The 26,957-nt window shown below is 41.4% G+C and overlaps 1 protein-coding gene across 1 annotated transcript in view; it reads right to left on the bottom strand.

Moving 5' to 3' along the window:
- Nucleotides 1-26,957, bottom strand: part of GALNT1 (polypeptide N-acetylgalactosaminyltransferase 1) — a 127,894-nt gene that overhangs the window by 20,178 nt on the left and 80,759 nt on the right. The window contains exons 4-6 of the mRNA XM_069958234.1: nucleotides 21,567-21,733; nucleotides 11,104-11,311; nucleotides 577-747 (exon numbers count right to left, since the gene is read on the bottom strand). Coding sequence (XP_069814335.1) covers nucleotides 577-747; nucleotides 11,104-11,311; nucleotides 21,567-21,733 — 546 coding nt within the window. The remainder of the gene's footprint in view (nucleotides 1-576; nucleotides 748-11,103; nucleotides 11,312-21,566; nucleotides 21,734-26,957) is intronic.

Below are 26,957 nucleotides of genomic sequence, written 5' to 3' on the forward strand. Positions count from 1 at the left end.
AAAAATATCTGATTTTGAAATTTTACTGAAAATTTGGAAATTTGCTGCTAATGTTTTAAGCTTCCTATCGTCTAAAAAAAATGAAAGATAGTTTAATAAATGCCGCCAACATAAAGTAGACATGTTGCTAATGCTATTTAATATATAATTTATGTGGTATAACCACTTTCTGTATACGCAAAAAAGTTTCAAAGTTGGAAAAATGCATTTTTTCACATTTTTTCACATTATTTGGTTTTTTTTCATAAAGATTTGTTATGAGTATCGACTCCAATTTACCAGAAATGTAAAGTACAATATGTCACGAGAAAACAATCTCAGAATCAGACGGATAGGTAAAAGCATCCCGAAGGTATTAATGACTAAAGTGACACTGGTCATATTCATAAAATTTGTCTCTGTCATTAAGGCCATTTCAGGCTCTGTCCTTAAGGGGTTAAATGTTAAATCTACTTTATATCTTCTCAGGTATGAATAGTCTAGTTTTGCACCATCCTTTCTAAATTACCCAGTACAATAGACAAATTACATTAGTTTGTAAAACTATTTAAAAAAAAAAATCAATTCTTGCTTTACCTGACAGGAAGAGTTCGATCTCCTCTCCTCCGATCCATTTCACGCTGAGGAACAGGGTACCATCTGAAGTTTAACTTCCAGTTAAACCCACCATAAGTCATGTCAGAACCAGCCATGTATTCAAATGTATCATCACTAATAACATCGATAATGGGGCATACCACTGTTCTCCTGTGTAAGCAGAGAAATAATACATTACAGATTATACAGATACTTAAGTGAATGCGCAGCTTCCTAACAATCTGATTTTCATTTGTATTGTATTTCAGAAAAAGGAAACATCCACTAGAATGAAAAGAAATAGAATTGATCTTAGGCATCTGAACTGACCATGTCACTACAATTATTTCAATGACTTATTTTAAATGTAACTCTGATATCCTGAAATTTCTTTTAGAATTTGTGTATGACGGGCAGGAGTAATACTGAGTTACAAGAGCCCAATGTATTCACATGAAGGCTTAATGACACTGCTGTATGTAGTAGACAATGGTTGTAATGAATATAGCTATGTGTTACATTAATACGTGTGAACAAGGATTAGAGGACAGCTGCACCAAGCTGACTAAATATTTGTTGGATTTCGTTTAAAGGTGGCTAATAAAATCCAAACACATATTGTTTGCCATAGCAAAAATAGAAATGTGATTGCAGTTAGGCTCCGTGCACACAGAGCAAAGGTGGCAGAATTACGTGGCCAGCCTCCCTGTCATAATGACAGTCTATGGGAGGCTGAAGAATGAACATGTTTCGCCACTTTTGCTCCGTGTGCACGTAGCCTATAGGATATAAGGGGCAGCGAAGATGGCAACCTGTGGGGATTTTATGCATTTAGCTTGTGTGTCGGGAAGTTATTAGGCTGCTATTAAAAGGGAAACTAACAGAAGGCTAGAAGACAAACCTGCTGTTATGCTACCATAGAACTGGGGGCACTTCACCGCCATTGTTATTAAATCTTCAGTATTATACAATGCATAAATTGGATGGACCAGTGCACCAGTCCACCCCTCCTTATGAATTGTCACAACAGAGCACCACCTTCAGTGTGCAGGCAAGGTGGATTGCTGAACTGTGGGCTGTAGTCCTGCCAAACTGGTATCACAAAAGCCAGATTTGTAAATTACTTCTATTACTTCTAGTTCTTATCAGCTGCTGTATGTCCTGCAGGAAGTGGTGTATTCTTTCCAGTCTGACACAGTGCTCCCTGCTGACACCTCTGCCAAAGTCAGGAACTGTCCAGAGCAGTTGAAAACCTCATAGAAAACCTTTCCTGCTCCCCAGGCTGGAAAGAAAACACAACTTCCTGCAGTACATCCAGCAGTACTGTAAGACTTGATATTTTTTAATAGAAGTTAATTACAAATCTTTGGCAACGGTCAATTTGAAAGAAACTACCCCTTTAAAGGGGTTATCCAGCACTACAAAAACATGGCCACTTTCTTCAAGAGACAGCCCCCCTCTTGTCTCCAGCTTGGGGGAGGGGGGAGTGGTTGGGGGTGCTACTCAGTTTAATTGAAGTGAATGGAGCTTAATTGCAAACCACACCTGAACTGGAGACAAGAGTCGTGTTGTCTCTGAAAGAAGGTGGCCATGTTTTTGTAGCACTAGATAACCCCTTTAATGAAATGGCGCTGGAGATTTAGGTAAAAATGTTACCTTCTTCCACAGCATTTCCTGCCCTATAGGAACATAACAGCAGTTTAGAGTCGTATAACCTGCTGTGCGGTTCCCTTTGAGGTACAGATCACAATTAAGAGATGCTTTGTCCCCCCCAGGAGAATTGTCCTTGGCTGGCAGCAGCTTATTCCCTTTTCCTCACAAAGTAAACATATACACTTGTGTGGTTTTATGGGATCATAAGCATGTGAATCTCCTATATGGATATTATAGGCAGCTTACTATGCACATGCTATAGCGCATATGCTTCATCTGCTTTTTATTTTTATGGTTCATCTTTTCTTAGTAAAAGACTATTACTGGCAACAGAATCAGCTTAGCATGAACCCTTAAAGGTGTAGTGCAGCGCTAAAAAATTATTCACAGAGTAACACACATTACAAAGTTATACAACTTTGTAATGTATGTTATGTCTGTGAATCGCCCCCTTCCCCACGTCATCAGCTGCTCAGCTGCGATTGGATGAGCATAACTGTGCTCAGCCAATCGCGGCTGAGCACAGTTATGACACGGTGGAGGGGGGGCGGCGGCAGGGATTCGGTCGTCCGTCCAAAGATGACGTTTGGCACAAGATGGCGGACGGCCTTGACACGGATCAGGTAATGTATAATGCACCACACACTTACGGGTACACGGGCAGGGGTGGTGGGACACGGGGAAGGGGGTGATTCACAGACATAACATACATTACAAAGTTGTATAACGTTGTAATGTGTGTTATTCTGTGAATAATTTTTTATCGCCGCACTACCCCTTTAAAGCATAACAGCATGTTTTACATGTACTGAGTCCCCACTGGTTCTAGATAATACTTGATGTATGTGGTAAGCAACTATAAAAAGATTATATTAATTTACACCTGCAATATAAAAAGATACTGAAACTTTTCCATTTCTTAATGCACATATATATATATGTGGTATCCTCTTGCTAAAATCTGAAGGGATAAAAAGGACCTAGGCATTTTTTAACAGTTACTTTATTATAACATGATAGTCTGTGGACGAAAACCAGAGTTTTACATGCAAGTCTAAAAGGGATATCCTGCCTTTTAAGGCTAGGTTTACACACAGTAAAACAAAAAAACATATTTTTGAGTGAAATTAAAACATTGTGTGAACAGATGGAGAATTATTTAATTAATTTAAATTTAATTATGGAGAATTCTTCTTTAATGGAGAATTACTATATTAAAAATATGGTAGTTTTTTACGGTGCGTGAACATGGCCTATACTCAAATTCACTGCTGCAGCAGTGTCCTGCTTACAGGACAACCAAGGTAAACACTAAAGAGGCAAAAACACTTGTAAAAGCATCCTAACCCATTTATTTATTAAAAAAAAAAAAATTATCATGCTGCCAGTTCGCAATGAAATTCACTGCGACACGGATTACTAATAAATAGGTTCTCCAGTACAGTGGAATTATTTTTCTTTCAAATCAACTGGTGTCAGAAAGTTATATGGTATCAAGTCTTCCCATAACTATAAGCTACTATATGTCGTGCAGGAAGTGTTGTTTCATTTACATTCAGAAACAGTGTTCTCTGTTGCCATCTCTGTCCATGTCAGGAAGTGTCCAGGTGATTTTCACTTTTATTGGGGGAGAGACTTCGGGGCATTTTTTAAAACTTATTAGTTTTATTTTTTTTTTACATTTTTTACGTCCCCTTAGGGGACTTTACATTATTACATTAGATTCTATACACTGATTACTGCTATGCCACAGCATAGCAGGGATCAGTGTTATTGGCGATCTTCACATAGAGCCTGCCTGTGGCAGACTATAAGCAGACTGCACGGAGGAAGGTAAGAGACATCCAGTAGTCAGGCCATGCTGTCGGGACCCCCACAGACATGCTGCGGGGGTCCCGATCGCTAAGTGACCGAAGATGCTCTGGTCACTTATGCTTAAACGCCAGGGGTTAATGGCGGGTGACCGCGCGATCGCGGCGGCCTGCCATTGAGGGTGAGGGCCTGGCTGCAGATAGCAGCCAGCCCTCAGCTGCTATAGGCGAGCTCAGCTCATGAGCCCACTCCATAGCCCGGGACCCGGCAGGACATACATTTACTCCCTCCTGCGTTAAGGCACAGGCAGTGGGGGCCTAAATGTACGCCCATGGTCATTAAAGGGTTAAATTCTAGGCAATCTACTCCCACAGCTGGATTTCGTTCCATTTCGAGAATATTGTGCCATAAAGCTTTTAATAATGTTTTTGTTTTTATCTGTATAGTGCCAACTGATTCCACAGCACTTTACATAGTTTGTCAATTTTGGTCCTTGTAAAACGTAACTATTTAGTTGCCGTGCTGATAAAAATATTAAATAGATCATCATAGCTTACCCGATCCTGACACTCACAAGCTTGCTTCTCCAGGTTCCCGCTCAGTCAATCATTATGCTATCCTGCTGCAGCCAGTCATTGGCTGAGCGGGCCGCCACTAAGCAGGGAAGCCAGAGAAGCAAACATGAGCGTGGACAGGTAAGCATGGTCCACTTATTATTATCATCATTAACATCACAGCAGCTAAATTAGTAGTTTTACAAGGCTATGTCACTATATTCTCACAGTGGATTAAAAAACCGCTGAAAGAATGGAGTGCCACAGACCTTAACAGTAATCGGTATTGCTGCAGATTTCTCTGCAGTAGTAAATAGTAAATGATACAATGATGTATGATATCAGCCATGATTTACGTAAACTGCCAAGAAAGAAACCCTTGATTTAATCCCATGTTTTTCTGTTCTGATCTGCAATTTCTCTTCAATGCAATAATCAACAACTACAGTCAGGTTCTGATCATTGATGAACTCGCAGATAGGAAACCAGGGTCAATTTAGCAGAGAGCAACACTTTCAAGAAATCTATATTTACATACATAAGAAAGCATCATCCTAAAGTATATGTTTAGTTATATTACTGCTCTCTGCAAGCAGAAGTATTCTGGCAGGAATTGTTGCTGTTAGCAGGCTCTCTCTTCTGCTCAGTATTATATTTAGAGGCTGCATATATCAGAAAATGTTAATTTTCCAGAGCCTTGTATGCTTCTTGTGTCTTTCATATAACAGTATTAAGCTGGGTTCACATTTCCGCTGAGTCATCAGTTATATCCAATAAACCCAGCCTTCAAAATGGATGACAACACGGTGTAAACTGAAGTTAAGCTGATGCAAACAGTTTTTTTGTTTTTTTTTGCAGGACCCATTTGTAATAATGCTTTAAAAAGAGAAAAACAAAAAACTGGACTGTTTACATGCGGCTGCTTCTGTGTACATACAGTATCCATTTATGCATCATTTAACCAAGCAAAAAAAAAAAACAAAACTAAAATTCTATGCATGAACGCATTATTTTTCATGGTTTTGTCTTTACCTGAAATTCTGTCTGCATCTACGCTTCTGAGGAGGTTCCTCTCAATGTATGCCCACTCGGTACTTGTGTAGATTTTACCTACAATGTACAGTCTGCATGATGTGCAAGTTGTCCACTTGGCGAGCACAGCATACAACAAAAGGTGCTAAATGTTTGCTCAACTCTGAGGTTTGCATTAAAATGTTAGTCTTTTCCCCTGTCTGTGCTAAGCACACTCCTTGATAAATTCCTACCTACAATTCTAGCCACAGGTTCCTATCAAACAGGCCTTCATTGATTCATAAAATGTCTAACAGAAGAACAAGCCCAAATGTTTACCTAAAAAGCACTTTAAGAGCCAGACACTATAGACTGCCTAGGGACTCTGAATGCAGAAATAAGACTCAGGAACTCCCATACACCTCTTCTTTTTAGGGTGCCTTCACACATACCGTATTGCTGCATATTTATCGCATGAAACTCGCACGAAAGTAGCTGCGTTTTTTGGTGGTGTTAAACTCTCCTGCGAAAATCAAAACTCGCATGTAAAAATCGCACCAAACATGCACCAAAATTGCACCAAACACGCAGCGAGAATACAGATACATTGACTTTATAGCAATCAGTATCGCTGTGGATTTATGTGCGGGAAACTCGCAGCGATAAATACGCAGCGATACATGTGAAGGCACCCTTAGGGTACAAACACATACGCAGCAGATACGCAGCTGTGTTCAGTTATTTAGATCTAATCTGCTGCGTATCGCAGCAGTAAATACGCTGCGTATGCGGTGTGTTGTGTGTTTGTACCCTTAAACAAAAAAGATGTAGTCCGATTCCCAAGCAGGGTCACTGCCACTTGTCCTTCGGTGATACAACAGCGTTAGCTTGCAGCTAAAATTGATAGCAGTTGTGATCTTTGTTCAAGCCTTGCTAATAATGATTACAAGTAAGTTTCAGAAGTAGTTTGCTCAGGTTAAGCTCTCATTGTCAAATAAGAATAAATCCATGATACCACGGACAAGGAGGCGTGTAATTCTAACCTTGTCGTATTGATTCCAGCTGCAGGGCGGCAACACGCCAAGAACAAGTAATGCTTTAGAGATCTGGTTCAGACAAAATGCAAATATACTTTCTGTATAGTAGTTTAATATTCGGACTGTAGGAAGAGTCACACTGTGTTGTCTGGATCAGCTAAAAATCAATAGATGGTATTCTTGTATACAACAAGCTTTCAGCACAGGTAGAATTTCACCAATTACAATCTCCCCTCATCTTCTACAAAACACAGATCTATTCAGAAATCTACATATAGCCTCACTTTAGCACTAAAGACAAAAAGTAAAGCAGACAAACTTTAAGTATTTACTTCACTTATACCAGGAAATTCGTTACCTTAACTCCTTAAGGACAGAGCCCAAAATGTTTTTTTTTTTTTTTTTTTGTTCTTTCCTCCTCGCCTTCTAAGAGCTATAACTCCATCTACAGCGCCATGTAAGGGCTTGTTTTTTTCAGAAATAAGTGTACTTTGTAATGGTACCTTTCAGTGTACTATAAAGTTAATGACAAAACCCCCAAAGTATTATTTATAGGGTGAAATTGGGAAAGAAAAAAATGCAATTCAGCAAATTTTGTGGGGTATCAGTGTTTACATAATGCACTTTACAGTAGAACCAACATATCTTTATTCTGAATACTTCGATATGCATGTTTAAATAGATTTTCTAATGTTTTACAGTTTTTTTTGTTGTTTTTTTAACAGTAAAACTTCATTTTTATGCAAATAGGTATGGTTAAAATGGCCCTATTGTGACTCCTATAACGCTTTTATTTTTTTTTACCTACGGGGCTGTATAGGTTGTTATCTTTTGCGCCATGATCTCTAGTTTTTATTAGTACCATATTTGTGTAGATCAGATGTATTGATAACTTCTTATTTTTTTTTGTTAAAATATAAAATGTAATTAAAAAAAAAAAATCATCAATCCTGACGTTTTTGTCTGCTTTTCGTTTACTCCATTTGCTGTGCGGGAATAATATTGTTTTATTTTAATAAAATTGGACAATTATGCATGTTACGGTATGAAATATATTTATTTTTGTGCGTTTTTTATTTGTAAAATGGGAAAGGGGGGTGATTTAAACTTTAATTGGGGGAGGGGCTGTGTCATGTTTTTTAAAACTTAACATTTTTCATTGTACACTTTTAAAGTCCCCCAAGAGGACTTTAACATTTTTACATTCGTTAAGTAACACTGATAATTGCTATGCCATAGCATAGCATTGATCAGTGTTACCTGTGATCAAAGCATAGAGCCTGACTGTGGCAGACTGTATGCACCGATCTGACCGCCAGGAGGATGGTAAGAGAACAACGGCAGTAAGTTAGAATGATTGTAACCCCCACATTACTCTGCGGGGGTCCCGATCGGACAGAGAAAGGAGTGCAGCTCCTGTCACTGACTTTTAAATGCTGCAGCACAGCAGAGGTTAACCGTGGGCCATAACACAATTGCGGTAAGGGCCTGGCTGCTAATAGCAGCTGGCCACCACGTGCTATTAAGTGAGCTCAGCTTCTGAGCCCGCTTCATAGCATCGCCAGACTCACTGGTGTACCGGTACGTCATGGGTCCTTAAGTGACAGGCTCCCATGACATAAAGGTGCATCATGGGTCCTTAAGGGGTTAAGTTTGCATTTCCCAATAAGTAGAACCCAGCATGAGGTCTTTTGTAAGAAAGCTGCAGATTCTGCTGTATACGACGCTCACCAGGGATGTGTTACCATGACAAGCAACAGGTCACAATCCTATATTATTCATTTTTATGGCGCCAACATATACTACTGTGCTTCAAATGTAATCACTCAAATCAGTCCCTGTCCTTATTAGGGCTCACAATCTAAATTCACCTAGCTGAAAACCAAAGTTCCAAACCCACACATACATGAACGTACAAAGTCCTTGCGGATGTTGTCTTTGGGATTTGAGACCAGGATCTCAGTGCTGGAAGTCAACTGTTCTAGCTACCGAGCTGAGGCCTTAACATCCAAGTTCTGGTTAGGTAGTTGTTCTGTTTTAACTGGTCTGATAAAAATGTTCATATACACAATATATGACTGTTACTGTTAATAATGTCACTATTGTTATGCTACCCTTTCTGACACATTAAACAACAATGCAATAAAACAATAGTCTCCTATATCAGCTGAAGAGTTACAGATTGGAGACCACTGATTAGATAGATGTGAACCAACTAAGAAAGAAATCCACTTCAAAGTCCACCTTTAAGAATAGATCATTGACAGAGATGTCCACTATATAACGGCTCTCTTTAATTACACATGGTGAAGTGCTCTGATGAGCTCAAACCATTGATCGCTCTTTTCTTTCTGACTACGCAGACATTCCTCTACACTATATCTATTCTATGCTGTTGGAGAAGTGCATTAAGAAGCACTTATTCAATTTTCATTATTTAACGGCTAACATATGCCATCCAGCTAAGTGAATTTTCAAATTACCAGCCATTCACATACAGATAACATTTTATTTAAAGAAGTTATAGCATATATATGCTATAACACACAAAAACACATAATAACATGAAGACTAGTATTATAGATGTAAAGGGAATAATAATTGAATGATTTATAACTATCAATGGCCACTAAAACTGTGTACAGTTCCCAGGACTAAGCAGCCAATATAACTTAACCCATGCCTGACATTTCTCATACAATTATGTCATGATATCAGGAAGCTCACATTAGAAGCCAATCCTACTCCATAGCCTACAGGTCCCATTTGTCTATCTGGGTTTATACAACACTACTGCTGTACATCCCAGGTATATATCAGCATCCTTTCAAAACGGCATGCCGATGTATACTACAGGGCACAACAGCGGGGCTATTTACATGAATGGCCTGAACACACTTAGCAGGTGTCTATGTAGGCGAAGAATAAAGAGGTGAATACAGTTCTTCACGGCACAATTTATTTGAACAAACAAAACTCTGCCTCAAACTTGGGACAGTAAGGGTTTTAGTTTTTCCACTCAAGTCCTCCTTAGTCTGTCTACAGTACGCCAACTGGGTAATCTGCGTCTGAACAACCAACCTGCGCGGAGCCACGGTCTACTGTACAGAATACTGCTAGAGTAAACCTGCAGCGAAGTTACTATGATGGCTAGCTACTAGCTTAAACAGCTGTGGATATTTCTGATATGCGAGGCGTCCTGAGTCACCTTCTACATTCCCGACTCGTTCACTTCTCACACATACACATTTGCTGAGCACATCAGCATTGTCTACTGTATTACTAAATACAGCAAAATAAATGTGTGCGCATAGGACGTAGGCTTAACATAGTCACTAGCTTACTACATTCCAACCATTAAAGTTAACAGACCTGCTAATGTGCACAATGCTGTACACCGGCATCTGCTTTTTTGATAGAATGCCAACGTGTACCTGGGAAGTAAAGCAATAAGGCTGTGTGCACCTAGCCTTACATTTGACACTGCCAAAAGCAACTTGGATTGCTGAGAACTTACGTCCTAGTATTTCAGTATCAGACAACTGTATTTAAATTAAACTAATCACCCAAGATATATAATAAAATAGTGTATATAGTACTAACAAAACTAAAAAATAGGTATTGTCTACAGCTCCCTGGCTCCACCCTTTCTTCGTAAACACAATATCCTCTAATGTCACAGAAAGTTTGCCTGAATCTCCTCTAGCCCTGCACTAAATGCAGCAAGTGCTGCAACCTCCCTGGTGTGCAATAGTCTGCAATGAAAATAGATGTTCTGCAACAGCATTGGGCAGGTAACTGGCAGCAAAGAGTAGTGCTGTAGGAGGGGAGAAAACAAGGTGGATTTCCGGGATGGAAAACTGAAGGAAATAAATGCATTCTGGGAATTGTAGCACTGAGTCACCGTGCAATCGGGGAGTACAGAGCGAAGACCGCTGAAACAAATGGAATGGTTACAGGTTTTGGTTCCTTCTATTTATATAAATTGGACTAAGTTGCAACACACTACAGCTGCAGGCATCTTCATTCTGCTAGTCAGCAGTTGATAGACCATTAGGGTGCATGCACACTACAGAATACGCGCGTAAAGGCCGCTGCGGATTCAGTCGCTGGCCCCTGCCCTGGCATTTGATTAGCGGTGGCTGCTGAAGTTGGATAAAGCCCTAAGGCTATGTGGAAATCATGGATATAGTCATTGGCTGTATCCATGTTTTCCAGAAAACCTTAGGGCTTTATCCAAGTTCAGCAGCCACCGCTAATCAAATGCCGATCGTTCGGGTTCGGATCGACTCGAACCCGAACCCGGTTCGATCATCTCTAATGGGAACCCTACGGCCCTCTAGCTGTTGCAAAACTACAATTCCCATTATGCCTGGGCAGCCAAAGCTAAATTGGGAATTGTGTAGTGCCGAAGGCCCTCCAGATTATCAGAGTATCAGGAAAAGTGAAACAACATTTACCTGTCATGTTTTATTCGTGCCAGCAAAGGTTCCAGCCATCCTAACGTACATTCACAATGAGCATCTAAAAATGTGATGACCTGTCCTTTGGAAGAAGCTGCACCTCGCAGTCTGGCTCTGATCAGGCCTGAGCGCTGTTCCATGCGAATTACATGTACTGGTACTTTCAATTTTCGGACATATATTTCTAGTGGTCTTTTCAAAAAATCTGGAAAACAAAGTGAATGGTTTCTTGATAAAGCAATAGACAACTGCACACAACATGAGATATTATAAAGACATCAGTGCTGTAGGTGTAACCCATGCCAACACCATGTTTTATATTTAGGTTTTTAAAAGAATAAATTCCACATGAATAGTATAAGTTAGGAGGCATGTAGAAGCAAAGTTTAGGGCCATAGCAGACACTGTATTAACTACTCAACAGTCAAACCCAAACTGGTACAACCCTCCTGAAAAATGTCCCTTTCTTTGTAGATCTTAAAGCGAACGTACCAGCGGTACATTGCTTTTCTGTTTTTACCATGAACAGACCGGCGCTGGCACGGGGATGCCAAAGTCCTTTATTTGAACTGTGGGCCGGTTCCCACACAATGGTGCCAGTCTATTACCGAGCACCAAAGCCACGTCAGAGCGGAGGGGGGTTTCCTCCCCTAGTGGCGGGCCGGAGTTTTGAATACAAATGAGTTCTACATATCACTGTTTTAGAGATGATGGATCTCAATATACAGAATGACATGTGGCATACTGCATATCCTTTGTTATGACCAGTCCTACCTCCTCTTCACGGTGTTATAAAATGTTTCATGACACTGGGGAGGAGGTGAAGAGGTGTGAGAGGTTTGGTGCTCTGCATCTATGTGAGCGGTACAGCCCTGTACAGTGGCATGCAAAAACTTGGGCATCCCTGGTCATTACAGTGAACAGTTAAGCAGTTTGAAGAAGAAATTATCTCTAAAATGCATAAGAGAGGAAACATTCCTTTTTTATTTTAAGCAAACACTAATTCTATTTTTCACATAAAGGAAAAAGGGAATAGAGTAAAACATTGGGAGCCCTGCATGGCAAGTACCTAGTAGAACCCCTTTGACAAGTATCACAACATTTACTGACAGCAGCTCACTATGTACCTCAGAGCTAAAATCCGACTACCCCAGACTGTGCTGCCCTGCTCTGTGGGGAGTGTGTCCATAAGATGGCCGACATGGAGGAGCATGTGACCATGCCCTGAGTCCCAGTATGCACCACTGAGCCTGTATATGCCTATGGAGGACACTGGGTGTGGGGCATGGTCACAAGTTCCTCCATGTCGGCCATATTATGGACAGAATCACCACAGAGCAGGGCCGCCCAGCCTGGAGAAGGGGACTGTGATTTTAGCTCTATGAGGTACAAACGGAGCTGCTGTCAGTAAGGGCTGCGAGTACACTTACTAATACTGTACTCTTAAAAATTTACTGTAAAGTGGCCAACCCCTTTGATGTTGAAATTTTAAATTTATACCTCATTATCTTTAACTTGCTTATCTTAAAGTTTTTTGTGATGGTGTACATTTAATTTATTACACTACAAAAGGTAATTAGTGGAGAAATGCTTTAAAGGAGCATTAATATTAGGCTGATGCAAAAAAAAAAAAAAAAAAAAAAACCAGGGTTACCTTACAATTTTGACTGTCACTCTAAATGAGGTGACTTAACAGTAAAGGTCGTCTGTTCAGGTGCAAAATATTTCTAGAGCAATTTTATTCTACTTCATCCCTGAAACTTTTATTTATTCATCTCTTAAGGTTCTGTTCACATTAGTTCACCTATTGGTTTTTAATGGTGTGTTAATCATGTGAAAGAAAGAAACATACTCTTTGTGAGCACTGTGATTATCCATGATTCCTTAATAAAACTTGCAATTGACTTGATCACCCATAAAAAAGCAGGGGAAAGGCGGCTGTCCATTGATAAGGCAAAAACAAATAATGATCATGAACATTACTTGCAGCTATTATCAATAGATGGCCGTCTTTTCCTGATAAAATCCTGTAGTGGGAAGGCAGCCTAAAAGTGTGTGCAGAGACCAAAAGATAGTATGATGATGATGATGATATTAATAAATGTTATTATTATTATTATTAAAGCTTAACAATTGCCCAGTGGGTTACAGTAAAAAACTTGACTTGTTTTAACCCCTTCAGGACTAGCCTAATTTTCGTTTTTTCCTCCTCATGTTTAAAAGGCCATAGTGCTTGCATTTTTTCACCTACAGAGCCACATGAGCCCTTATTTTTTGCGCCATTATTTGTACTTTACAATGACAGAATTTATTTATCCATAAAATATGCTGTGAAAATAGAAAAAAATTATTTGTGCAGTGAAATTGTAAAAAAGAGAATTTGTTTTCATTTTGGGGGGTTTTGGGTTTACGCCATTTGCCCTATGGTAAAAAACTGACATCTATGTTCCTCACATCAGTACGATTAGAACGATATGTTATTTCTATAACTTTTATTTTAACTGACTGTTTTTAAAAAATAAAAATCTTTAAAAAAAAACCAATGTGTTTAAAATTGCTCTATTTCCAGCCTTAAAAAACACTTAAAAAAAAAACTTTATACTTTAACTTTTAGTGCCCCTGAGGGTCATTCAGTATTACTGCAGTGATCTCCCATAGAGATCACTGCAGTACACTTAATACAGCAATGTTAAACCGAAAAACAAACATTGAGTGATGTAGCAATAAATTTTAATAAGCATGATAAAAATACAAAAAATGAATCACACACTACAAAAACAAGATGGCAATCCTAGAAAGATATTATGCGTCACATAACAAATGAAAAAAGCAGTTCATATAAAAGAACACTGGGATCAGGTCTTAAGTGCTTAGTGCATGACATTCTAAATGAGAATAAACCTTGTATTGGCCATAACAAACCTTTCCAACCCCATATCTGAACCACAATAGTATTACCAAAGTCAGAGTATACCTGCTCTCCAGGATGCCACCACCCTTGTATACAGCAGTGATTAATTAAATCATTGCTGTATTAGTCTGGTCTGCAGCAGTGTCAGTGTCAGTGCGACGCTGAGCCCCAGCTCAGTAAGGAGAAGGGATCTCCCCTCTGCGATCGCCACCAGGGGTAGGGGGAAATCATACATTTAAATGCAGCTGTCAGTTTTGACGGCTGCATTTAAAATGTATAATTAGCGGGTGTGGCGATTGGACTGCGCCCGATAACAGCCGCGGTCCCGGGCTACACACAGCACTTGGGATTGCGGCAGTTCAGAGCGGGGTCCCCGCGTGACCCCTCTCTGAACGTCCCATCCACATCAGGACGTACAATTACACGCTGATACGGGAAGGGGTTAAATAAAAAAAGTAAATAAAGCACAGGATGCAAAAATGAGAAATGTTCCTATGCTTACTGAAACTACCTTTTTATAATAGTAATGCATATGACAAAATAGATGTCCAGTAACTGAACCACAAATAGAACAATCCTTCTTATGCAGAAGACTTACAAATCTCATCCAATTAGACAGAGTTGCCCTATGATACTGCCAGAAGAACTTGCATGAATCCGTGATACAGGAGGTATCCCTTCTGACAGATTCTCTTATTATGTAGGAAAGAGGTGCCACTGAGATAGCCGAAATACCTACTATTTCAGTTACTCGGTCAAATGTAAAGCTTGGTTTATTTTAGTGTGTCAAAAGATGCATCTAGATATAGAAAAAGGAGAGCTCAAAGTGACAAAGGCCATACACACGTTTATTTGGGAAACAATTCCTACTTTGCATGAATAGAATCCTAATTTGATAGGCTTTACCCGGGGAATGGAGCTGCCAGATTCATTATTCTTTCACTTGGAATAGATGAATATCTTTGCGGTATTAAATCTGAGGATGTGCAGCACATTTCACCACTTCATAACATGTTCTTAGGAAAATATCCGCCAAGAACAAACAGGAAAAGTATTTCTGCCGACAGGTGTTTGTGCTCTTGACCACTTGTGTAGCTCATGAAATACCTAAACTGGTGGCAATATATGCTGAATGGTAAACACTTAAACTCCTTTTCATACAAGGTACATAGTTCAGCAGCAAAAGAATGCCATCACATTTCTGTTTCAGCAACGCTACTAGGGAAGAAAGATACTTCAACTAGGGGGGACTGATGGATATTTATGTGGCAGTTATGCTATAGTAATGGAAATTATTTTCTGCTAAGAGGAAGGACAAATATTCAGAGGTTGGAAACTTGAGATCAGATTCCTGACACTACGAAGAGCACAAAACTTTTGAAGCATTCACATTCCTATGCTGTGAAACAAATAAGCCGCAGTTTTACCACTTAGTAGCTACTTCTCTAAGTTTGTTAATTGATTTACTAACGCCTCCCAGGCTCATTCTCGCTTTTGCGCTTTCGTTTTTTCCTTCTCAGATTAAAAAGGCCATGTGCCTGCATTTTTGCAGCTACAAACCCACATGAGCTCTTATTGTATGTGAAACCAATTGCACTTTGCAACGACAGATGTAAATTTTCCCATAAAATATGCTGCAAAACTAGAAAAAAATTTGCGTGGTGAAATTGAAAAAAAAAAAAAAGCAATTTGTTTTCATTTCGGGGGTTTCGTGTTTACGCCGTTTGCCCTATGATAAAACTGACGTTATCTATGTTCCTCAAGTTAGTACGATTATAATGATATGTGCTGTATATGTATTGTATAACTTTTATTTTATTTGACTGCTTTTAAAAAATTTACAACTTTAAAAAAACGAAAAATGTTCCTTAAAATTGCCATCCTTATAACGTTTTTATTTTTTGGTCTGTGGGGCTGTGTGAGGTGTAATTTTTTGTGCTATGATCTGATCTTTCCATCGGTACCTTGCTTGCGTATATAGTAGAAACGAAGAGACAGCACATCCAAAGTGAAGTGGAATTTTAATATCACACCAGTTTGCAACATTTCGGCATAAACAAGCCTTTCTCAAGCAGTGAGAAAGGCTATACCAATATATACATTTTTTTTCTGTGCTGTTGTATTACAACTTTTACTATTGCTTGCGTATATGCTACTTTTTGATCACTTTTTATTACATTTTTTTGATGTGTCTGCTGTTGGTTCATTAGGTATTTAGATAGGTTTAGAATAACCATTTACAGACAAGACAGAAACGCTTATTGCATGCCCGATATATACAAAAAAATCAGCATGAAGTAAAGTTTAAGCTCCTGGCAGGAAGTGTATAAAATGTTTAAATAGTTAGACATTTTATCAATCTACTGCCCATTGGGATAAACTACTGAACAAGTTCACCAGGCCAAGGTGCCACCAATATCAGTAGAAAGAGTCCAAGGCAGCCTATCCACACTCTTAAGTCACACCAGAAACGTTTCAGTCTGCTTGCGAAAGGTGGAAAAACCGAAACGTTGCTGGTGTGAATAAAGTGGAATCTGGTGTGAATAAAGAGGGATTACTGTGGATGGGCTGCCTTAAGGCTACAAACCCACTTGGCGGGTCTGCAGCGAGTCTCCTTGCTGCGTTTTTGCAGCGAGACTCGCTGCAGATCCCAGCCCTATACTTTCATTAGCAGAGAAACTCGCAGCAGGGATGTACAACCCTGCTGCGATTTTGTCTGCAGCCCTCCCCATTAACCCCCTAGCCGCCACACATTATACATTACCGGGTCCCCGTCCCTGCTTGCTTCGGGGCTCCCGGTGTCTTCACGGCCCGCCCAGCCAATCAGTGCGCTGCGGCGGGGCAGCGCACTGATTGGCCGGGCAGAACGTGCCGGGAGCCGCAGGAGCGGGGACCTGGTAATGTATATCCTGCCCGCCCCCCCTGCAGCCCCGATCGCCCCCCGGCCGCAAGATCGCCCCCCGCAGCTCCCGGCCGCACGATCGGCCCCCCGAAGCTCCCGGCCGCACGATCGCCCCCCGCAGCCCCCGGCCGCACGATCGCCCCCCGCAGCCCCCGGCCGCACGATCGCCCCCCGCAGCCCCCGGCCGCACGATCGCCCCCCGCAGCCCCCGGCCGCACGATCGCCCCCCGAAGCCCGTGCGGCCGGGGGGTGCGGGGGGCGATCGTGCGGCCGAAGGGTGCGGGGGGCGATCGTGCGGCCGGGGGCGATCGGGGCTGCAGGGGGGGCGGGCAGGATATACATTACCAGGTCCCCGCTCCTGCTTGCTTCGGTGGCTCCCGGCACGTTCTGCCCGGCCAATCAGTGCGCTGCCCCGCCGCAGCGCACTGATTGGCTGGGCGGGCCGTGAAGACACCGGGAGCCCCGAAGCAAGCAGGAACGGGGACCCGGTAATGTATAATGTGTGGCGGCTAGGGGGTTAATGGGGAGGGCTGCAGACAAAATCGCAGCAGGGTTGTACATCCCTGCTGCGAGTTTCTCTGCTAATGAAAGTATAGGGCTGGGATCTGCAGCGAGTCTCGCTGCAAAAACGCAGCAAGGAGACTCGCTGCAGACCCGCCAAGTGGGTTTGTAGCCTAAGACTTTTTCTACTGTTATACTATTTTATGGACTGGCTACTCAACAATTTTAAGAAATCAGCAAATTAGTTTGACAATTCCAGATTAACACCTTTTGGTTTAAAACAAGACATTCAGTAAGCAAACACAGCGGTGATGTCTTGTTGGCCACTCACTTTGGCAAGGTCATTTCTGCGCCTCCATAAAACTAATTATTTCTGTCATGGAAGCTTAACCCTTTAAGGACGGGGCCATTTTTCATTTTGGCGTTTTCGTTTTTTCCTCCTTGTGTTTAAAAGGCCATAGCACTTGCATTTTTCCACCTAGACACCCACATGAGCCCTTATTTTTTGCGTCACTAATTGTACTTTGCAATGACAGGAATGAATTTTTGCATAAAGTACACTGCAAAACCAGAAAAAAATTCAAAGTGTGGTGAAATTGAAAAAAAAAAAGCATTTCTTTTATTTGGGGGGAATGTGTTTTTACGCCATTCGCCCTGGGGTAAAACTGAGTTGTTATGCATGCTCCTCAAGTCGTTACAATTACAACGATATGTAACATGTATAACTTTTCTTGTATCTGATGGCCTGTAAAAAATTCAAACCATTGTTAACAAATATATGTTCCTTAAAATCGCTCCATTCCCATGCTTATAGCGCTTTTATCCTTTGGTCTATAGGGCTGTGTCAGGTGTCTTTTATGCGCCATGATGTGTTCTTTCTATCGGTACCTTGATTGCGCATATGCGACTTTTTGATCGCTTTTTATTACATTTTTTCTGGATTTGATGCTACCAAAAATGGCCAATTTTGCACTTTGGGATTTTTTTGCACTTACGCCGTTTACCGTGCGAAATCAGGAATGTGATTAATTAATAGTTCGGGCGATTACGCACGCGGCGATACCAAACATGTTTGTTTATTTACATTTATTTAAAACCTGGGAAAAGGGGGGTGATTCAAACTTTTAATAGGGGAGGGGGCTTTTTACTAATAATACTTTTTTTTTTTTTTTTACACATATACTAGAAGCCCCCCTGGGGTTAGGGTTATTCCCCCTGGGGGACTTCTAGTATATATACTTTGATCTCTCATTGAGATCTTTGCTGTATAGTTATACAGCAAAGATCAATGAGATCGGCACTCGTTTGCTTTCGGCTGGTGTTTAAGCTTCAAAATGCATTTTTCGGCTAATAAACCCCAAATACGAAGTTTCTTAAAATCGCCTGTACTATTCATTTCTGCAATAAATATTTAAACGACAGTGACACTTTAATGCAGTCATTTCCACAATAAAAGAAAAATCTGACAAAAATGTTTTAACTGTAAAAAAAATTGCATTAGCTCCTTTTTCTTTCTTTTTCAAACGCAGATAAAATGATGGTATAAATTTATGACTAAAGTGACCTGGAAACTGCTAGATAACATTCCCTTCTAATGAGTATACAAAATAAAAACACCCAAAATAATCATGGAGCCAAAGCTTCTGTTGCCAGCTCTGTGCTCGAGTGCATAAACAAATGATCAGGCAGCGTCACTTTGTTGTCTGACACCTTCCTACGCAGCTGAAACAAGAGAATTTCAGCATTGTTGTAAACATGATTTTCTGCACTCAAGGGCATGGAGCTGTGCAGCAAACCAGGAGACATTATTAAAAACACAGTCATTATTTGACCTCCCTCGTCACTCTTTTCTATTACATCCACATGACCTAAGAGGGCAAATGAAAATGGGTATCTAATGCAGACAACCCATTTACCAGCTACATGCTGCACACAATAATAGTACATGACAGTGAGTGGATATGTTCTCATGGCAAAAGATCATTTAATACGGCAAATGTAATTTCACAGCTCTATCAAAATCATAGAGAATGCTTTAACCCTAGAATGAGGATTGGGGGCCTTTTAGGCCCCCATGCTTACTTTCTTGCGATTATCTGCAAAATTACTTTAGTTAGAATTTTGAAACTCTAGGTATTCCTCAATTATGTTGTTGGTAATATCCAGTTGTTTATCTAATTTTCTTGATAGGCATTTTGGTGTAAAAATGTTTGTTAGTGAAAACAACATCTGTACGGAAAAGGGGCCTTTTAGGCCCCTGCTATTTTTATCATGCACTCAGCACTGTTTGGATCATGCCATGTGAGGATGTCATATGTCATATGGAGGGAGTGATAAGGCCATGTCATCATCGCAGGTCCTTCTGAGGACAGTATACACCACTGAGCTAATTGCTGAAGGACCTGTGATGATATTGGGAGAAAGTCTGACTCATTTTCAGTCTTTGTTTCTACAGACAAAACAGACAAATTAGCCCCTATCAGTTATATCTGGAAAATATTTATGAAAAATTGCTCCAAACTATACAATCGTAGTACTAATGTTACAGTAGATGAGCAACTTGTACCTTTCAGAGGACGTTGCAGATTCATACAACACATGCCCAATAAACCAGCCAAATATAAAATAAAAATCTTCTGGATGTGTGATATTATTATGGCATAAATAAGCTTATCTACAATGGCAAAGAAGGTGATGCACCAGTACAGAAAGATCAAGGGTCTGAGATTGTAAAAAAGAGAAAGCATTTTTTTCATTTGTCCAAGAAACTTAAGCCCCTATTTCACGGGTCGTTAAGAGGAGCAAACGAGCGCTCTCAGTGCTCGTTTGCTCCTCGTTCCCAGCTCGCTGCCGCCGCTATTCAAAGCAGCAGCAGCAAACGGATGAGTGCGTGAGGGGCGGCGGGGAGCGGAAGGGGGGTTGCCCAGGTGATCGCTGATCACTGCCGGTGATCTGCTGCCGACGCTCCTATTCAACGGAGCGACGGCAGCAGATCGCTGCTATATCAGTCGCTTGTTTTTCAACATGTTGAAAAACAAGCGACTGCAACGATCAGCCGACATGAACGATGTCGGCTGATTGTTGCACTCTATTCCACGGCACGATTATCGTCCGTAGCGGCCGATATCGGCCGAATACGGACGATAACCGTTCCGTGGAATAGGGCCTTTAGAGGGGAAAACTGAGCAATATTGTACCACTTGTGGGGAAAATGTTGTAAAGAACATTCTTCAGAAAAGATAACTGTGAAAATTGTTTAGAAGACAAAATTGAAAACAAAGTTAGAAAAGAAATGTAGCTGCAGCTAGTTTACTATACCTTTATATACCGTAATTTCCGGCATATAAGACCCCTTTTTAACCCTCAAAAAATCTTCTGTTGGGGGTCGTCTTATACACGGGGTATGGTCGCCCCATACGGTGGGGGAGTTCAAAAATTGCCCCATCCCCACCGTTTGGGGCGACCACTACAAAACAGTTAACTCACCTGGGGCCCGTTCCAGACCTCCGCGGGTCTCCTGTACCTTTCCCGGCGCAGGCAGTGTGACGTACACTGACTGCGCCGCGCGGGGGTAACCGAAGCTCTACCGAGCAACCAAGCATCTCCTCAGAGACACTGGGAGAGGCTCTGGAAGTAGCCGAAGCCTCTGTCATTCTTCCGAAGCTCTTCCGGCAGCCAAGCATCTCTGAGCTTCTCCATTAAGACGCTCAACTGCTCAGGAGAGCTTCAGGGATCCCCGGTGCGGCGCAGTCAGTGTACGTCACACTGCCTGCGCCGGGAAAGGTACAGGAGACAGTTTGATTTTCTTAAAAGGCAGGGATGTCTTATAGGCCCAGTCACCTTATACGCCGAAAAATACTATACCTTTATGTGTTTTCCATATCTTTGTTTGAAATTTGGAAAAAAAAAAGTTTTTTTGTTGATTTCTACAAAAATTATCATTAATATGTTGTACATTAGTCATATCTTATTTTACAAATTTAAAATTAACTTGTAAAAGTTATTTATGCGAGTTTCTTCATATGATTTGCATTGGAGCCTAGAAGGCCCCCATTGAGTAAAGGTGTAGATTTGTAAAGTCACGCATTTTAGGGTAAACTTAATCATCACATGGACGGGGAGATAGATCTATTTTCTGGCACAAACCTCTCTCACTGGCATCGTCTACAAGAACAATCTCTTCGAGAAGATGTCGTGGGGACCTATTTATAACACTGTGCACTGTCCTTAATAAGGTAGTCCAGGCTTCATTGTGAAATACTATCACAACACTTGTGGTTGGTAAATTATCCATATAGACTTTTGTTTTACACCTGAAAAAGAGAAACAAAATGATTGTTTGAAATGATTACCTTTTAAAGATCAATATAACAATCTATACATGATTAGACATACCCTTTATAAACAATATAACACCAAAGAAATTTTTCTTCACAAAGAAGAGATATTTGAGCCCACTACCAGTTAATAAGTAAATTAATAAGTAATAAAGTTTATTAGATCAAATATTGTAGACAAACATGATTGTAAAGTACAATTATATAAGATTTACTATATACATACATAAAGGAGGACTACACAAAACAGACAATACAAACAAAAGGTAAGGGAAGCCACACGGTTCATGCATGAATATTTGGAGAAATACAAGGCATGCTTTGGCCAGTGGATTATATATATTACAAAGTGCAAAAGTGCAACATGCAATAAACAAACATAAAGGCAAAGCATGCACAAAAATCAATAAATAACACAGTTAAATAAATATCCTGAGGTGATAATGACAAATTATAAAGTGCAAAAAAAGCTTTAATATGAACTAATAGTCACCTCAGGCCAAGGTAAAACTAGAGTAACACAGAGTACAAAACACCATGCATGTATGCCGTGCGGCTCCCTTACCCACAGGAACACCCCAACGCCGTTTCGGTACACCCTTCGTCAGCTGACGTCACCCGGGGGGCCGGCATTGCACGTCTGCGACGCCGACGTCTTTACTATGCTGCGCATGTGCAGTGCAGCCAGAGAAGACGCTGCTGTACTGCGCCTGTGCGGCATAGTAAAGACGTCGGTGTCACAGACGTGCAATGCCGGCCACCCGGGTGACGTCAGCATGCGGCGCTTTCCAACACGCCCAGAGAAGCGTGATTACAGCACTGGAAGCCGCCCAGGACCGTGACTAATAGACCAGCCACAGGCCCACCGTGACTACTTAGCTTGTAATTTACATACAGCGCGGGAGATTGTTAAACTAACTTTGCTGTCTATATGTACAGGGGACGCAGGCTACAGGGGTATGTTTGGGAAGCGTGCTGGGTGATGTACCAGCACGTTTACTTAGTTTTATGGCCAATTTTAACGTGATTGGTTCCCTTTAAGTTGTCAGTTGCTACGGATTGACGCTAAAACTGACAACGAAGGCTACAGATTGACGCTGACTGACAAATGATACAACAAGCTGACAATGACTATTAGTCTGCATCAGTATCTGAAAAAACACTCTAATAAACAGAAGAGTACAAAATCCACAAGGTGGTGCTTTATTTCTGAGGCCTGTATGCAAAGCAAGGAGTGTACCAGTGCCACACATTGGATACTTCTAAAATCTGCAGTTTCATTTATTTTTTACATCAGCCCTAGTCTATTGTCCTTATATCCATGTGCCTTTCTGTAAGCAGGTCTAAAGCATACATGCTGTGCAGAATGTTCAGGCACAATGGTTTTCCCCAATCAATAATGAAAAAAAAAATTTCAGGTGACACATTCCACTCTTTTTCTAAAAAACAAAACAAAAACAGGAAGTATCTCAGACCACCTGAGCGCTCACAGAAGGCAGTCATGTGACTGATGGACACATGACTATGACTCTGTACTGGCCGGAATTCCTGGGTTTAGTCCGTTTTTTTCAACCAGAACAAGTCAGAAATTCTGCCTTCAGGAGACTGGACCTGGAATTTTGGTAAGTTCAGCTTTGTTTCACAGCATGATAACAACAACAAAAATAATGAATGTATAATGCAAACTTGCTTTATATCACATCTACTGTTGATTTAGGTTTTAAAAGTTTTAACGTTTAAAGGACACCTGTCACCCCCTGTGCCGGGGTGACAGGCTCCTGACCCCCTGTTAGATCCCCCTATACTTACATGATCCCGCCGGGTCCCGCTTCCTGATGCGGTCGGGTCACAGAGATTTCAGCGCCTGAAGCCCGACGCGCGCGCTGACAGCAGAGTCAGATGCCCATAGAGAATTAATGGGGAGTCCGATGCTCCGTCATTCTCTATAGGCATCGGACTCATCTCTCAGCACGCGCGCCGGGCTTCGGGCGCCCAAATCTCCGTGACCCGACCGGCTCAGGAAGCGGGACCCGGCGGGATCACGTAAGTATAGGGGTATCTAACAGGGGGTCGGGAGCCTGTCACCCCGGCACGGGGGGTGACAGGTCCTCTTTAAACAGCAGATCATCAGGCCTTCTACAGAGTGAATCGCATGGTATCTCATAGAATCCCAGGCTGAAATACACATTGACCAAAGCATTTCATATAAAAAAAAGCATACTGCTCTGTAGGAAAGCACAGAAATTCAGCGACCAGAATTAATATGGCCCACAACTACTATTATGTGTAAGGCAAAGCCTGGTATTCCATATGACAGATACTGGCTCGGTCACGCATGAAAGAAATAAGCCAGTAAAAATACCTATTATATGCTATTTATATCTGCCTGTCCCTGTCTGAACTATGCAGTCAGAAAGCAAATGCTTAAATGGTAACTTCAATGTATCGGCCACACACATGAAATCCTACACACAAAAAATGCTCTTGCTGCTCAAAAGTATTCATTTTTATAATTGTTCTACTTTCTCATGAAAGGTTCTGCTATTCTATACATTTACATGTACTTTAAATATTGAACTATTCTAAAAATGACTAAATAACATTACAGTGCTGGCATTGGAGATCTCCTGGAAATGAACACTGCCAAGTGTTACGATACAATAACAGATTACAATGCAGGACGTTTATTTGTTTTGTCAGTGGTGAGGAAGTCTGGAAAAATATCAGCAAACTTTAACACACGCGAATACTTCCTCTGCACTTCCTGCAAGCTTATTCCATTGGTGCGCTCAAGGTCTGGACGAGAACTGCAAAATATGGCCTTTACTGCCCCCACTGCAATGATGTAAGCATGTGTCAAATGCAAGAAGTCATCTGGCTTTCTATAGAGGATACAGCAACTGAAAGGGAACATATCAATAATGTGTTTTCGACATACACCTTGAGGCTAGGTTCACACTACGTATATGTCCGGCCGCATATTTTTCGCGGCCGGACATATACGTATGAAACTCCGGCCGGGACTTTACGCAAGTTGCGGCCGCATAAGTACGGACCGCGAACTTACGCCCGTAGCGTACTTACGCTTCCCGAGCGCTCTTCGTAGCGATCTAACAGCGGTCTTTTACTTGGAAATCTTCGCCTAGCCCCGGACACCCCACAGAACCTTTTGGATCGGAACAAAAAGCTGGCAAAATGAAGAAATCACCACTACGTACGGGACCGCATGTTACGCTACGGGCGTAAGTTACAGCATTTCCGTCCGGAAACAATGGTCTGGTTCATTTTTTACGGCGCCGCATACGATCCGGGCGTAAGTTCGTACGTAGTGTGAACTGTGCGGCCGTAGATCGTATACTTTCCATTGTACGCAAACTACGTAAGTTTCCAGCCGCTTATTCACGGAACGCGCTACGGCTGGAAACTTACGTAGTGTGAACGTAGCCAAAATATGTATGATAATTTCCAAACAACTAATTGTCTCAAATGCCTGTGCAGAACAAGCAACTACCATTCTAACAGTGGACAATAGTCTCAACATTAAAGGGGAACAGGTAGAGGTAAAACAAAAAAAAAAAAACCTGTAGAAGCATATAGCATTGCTTATTTGTCTAACCCAGTTTTGAAACTACCAAAAATCGATTTGTGTTGGGGGTCTTAGTTCTGTATTGTGTGGCTGTTCTTCCTGGTTGAGCAGTTGTACACAGTACTTAAAGTCCCAAAATGCATTGCTTTCCCTCAGCTGTTCATCACGGTTCTCCACCCTGCCTATTCTCAGCCCAAATGTGTTGCAGAACATCTAGGCTGTGTTCACACATTGCAATTTCATTGTGTTAGCGATTTTCATTTCACTGTGGTCTCACTCACACAGTATGCTGTATTCTCTACCTGTAAGACCACACAGCATGCTGTATTCTCTACCTGTATCACCACACAGCACGCTGTATTCTCTACCTGTAACACCACACAGCATGCTGTATTCTCTACCTGTAACACCACATAGCACGCTGTATTCTCTACCTGTAACACCACAGAGCACGCTGTATTCTCTACCTGTAACACCACACAGCACGCTGTATTCTCTACCTGTATCACCACACTGCACGCTGTGTTCTCTACCTGTAACACCACACAGCACACTGTATTCTCTACCTGTAACACCACACAGCACGTTGTGTTCTCTACCTGTAACACCACAAAGCACACTGTATTCTCTACCTGTAACACCACACAGCACGCTGTATTCTCTACCTGTAACACCACACAGCACGCTGTATTCTCTACCTGTAACACCACACAGCACGCTGTGTTCTCATCCTGTAACACCACACAGCATGCTTTATTCTCTACCTGTACCACCACACAGCACACTGTATTCTCTACCTGTAACACCACACAGCACGCTGTGTTCTCTACCTGTAAAACCACACAGCACTCTGTATTCTCTACCTGTAACACCACACAGCACTCTGTATTCTCTACCTGTACCACCACACTGTATTCTCTACCTGTAACACCACACAGCACGCTGAATTCTCTACCTGTAACACCACACAGCACGCTGTATTCTCTACCTGTACCACCACACAGCACGCTGTGTTCTCTACCTGTAACACCACACTGTATTCTCATCCTGTAACACCACACAGCACACTGTATTCTCTACCTGTACCACCACACAGCACGCTGTGTTCTCTACCTGTACCACCACACAGCACACTGTGTTCTCTACCTGTAAAACCACACAGCACTCTGTATTCTCTACCTATAACACCACACAGCACTCTGTATTTTCTACCTGTAAAACCACACAGCACACTGTATTCTATACCTATAACACCACACTGTATTCTCTACCTGTAACACCACACAGCACGCTGTGTTCTCATCCTGTAACACCACACAGTTACTACCTATAACACCACACAGCACACTGTATTCTATGCCTATAACACCACACAGCACATGATTATTACCTGTAAAACCCATACAGCTGGAGTACCCTTTTAAGCTCGAGTGTAACAAATATTTTAATTAATCTGCAGTAAGGTTGGTAGAAAGTCCCAGAGTTAATAGTATTGACCCCTTAAACTATTCAGTGTAATTCAGCACTTCTTGTCACATTAGAAAGTAACTTGCAAACAACAAAATGTTGGGGACTTTTTGCTCTCCATCTAGTTTAAGGGGTACGTGCCTTTAC

The sequence above is a fragment of the Dendropsophus ebraccatus genome, chromosome 2 (assembly GCF_027789765.1).
Source record: "Dendropsophus ebraccatus isolate aDenEbr1 chromosome 2, aDenEbr1.pat, whole genome shotgun sequence".
Classification (NCBI taxonomy): domain Eukaryota; kingdom Metazoa; phylum Chordata; class Amphibia; order Anura; family Hylidae; genus Dendropsophus; species Dendropsophus ebraccatus.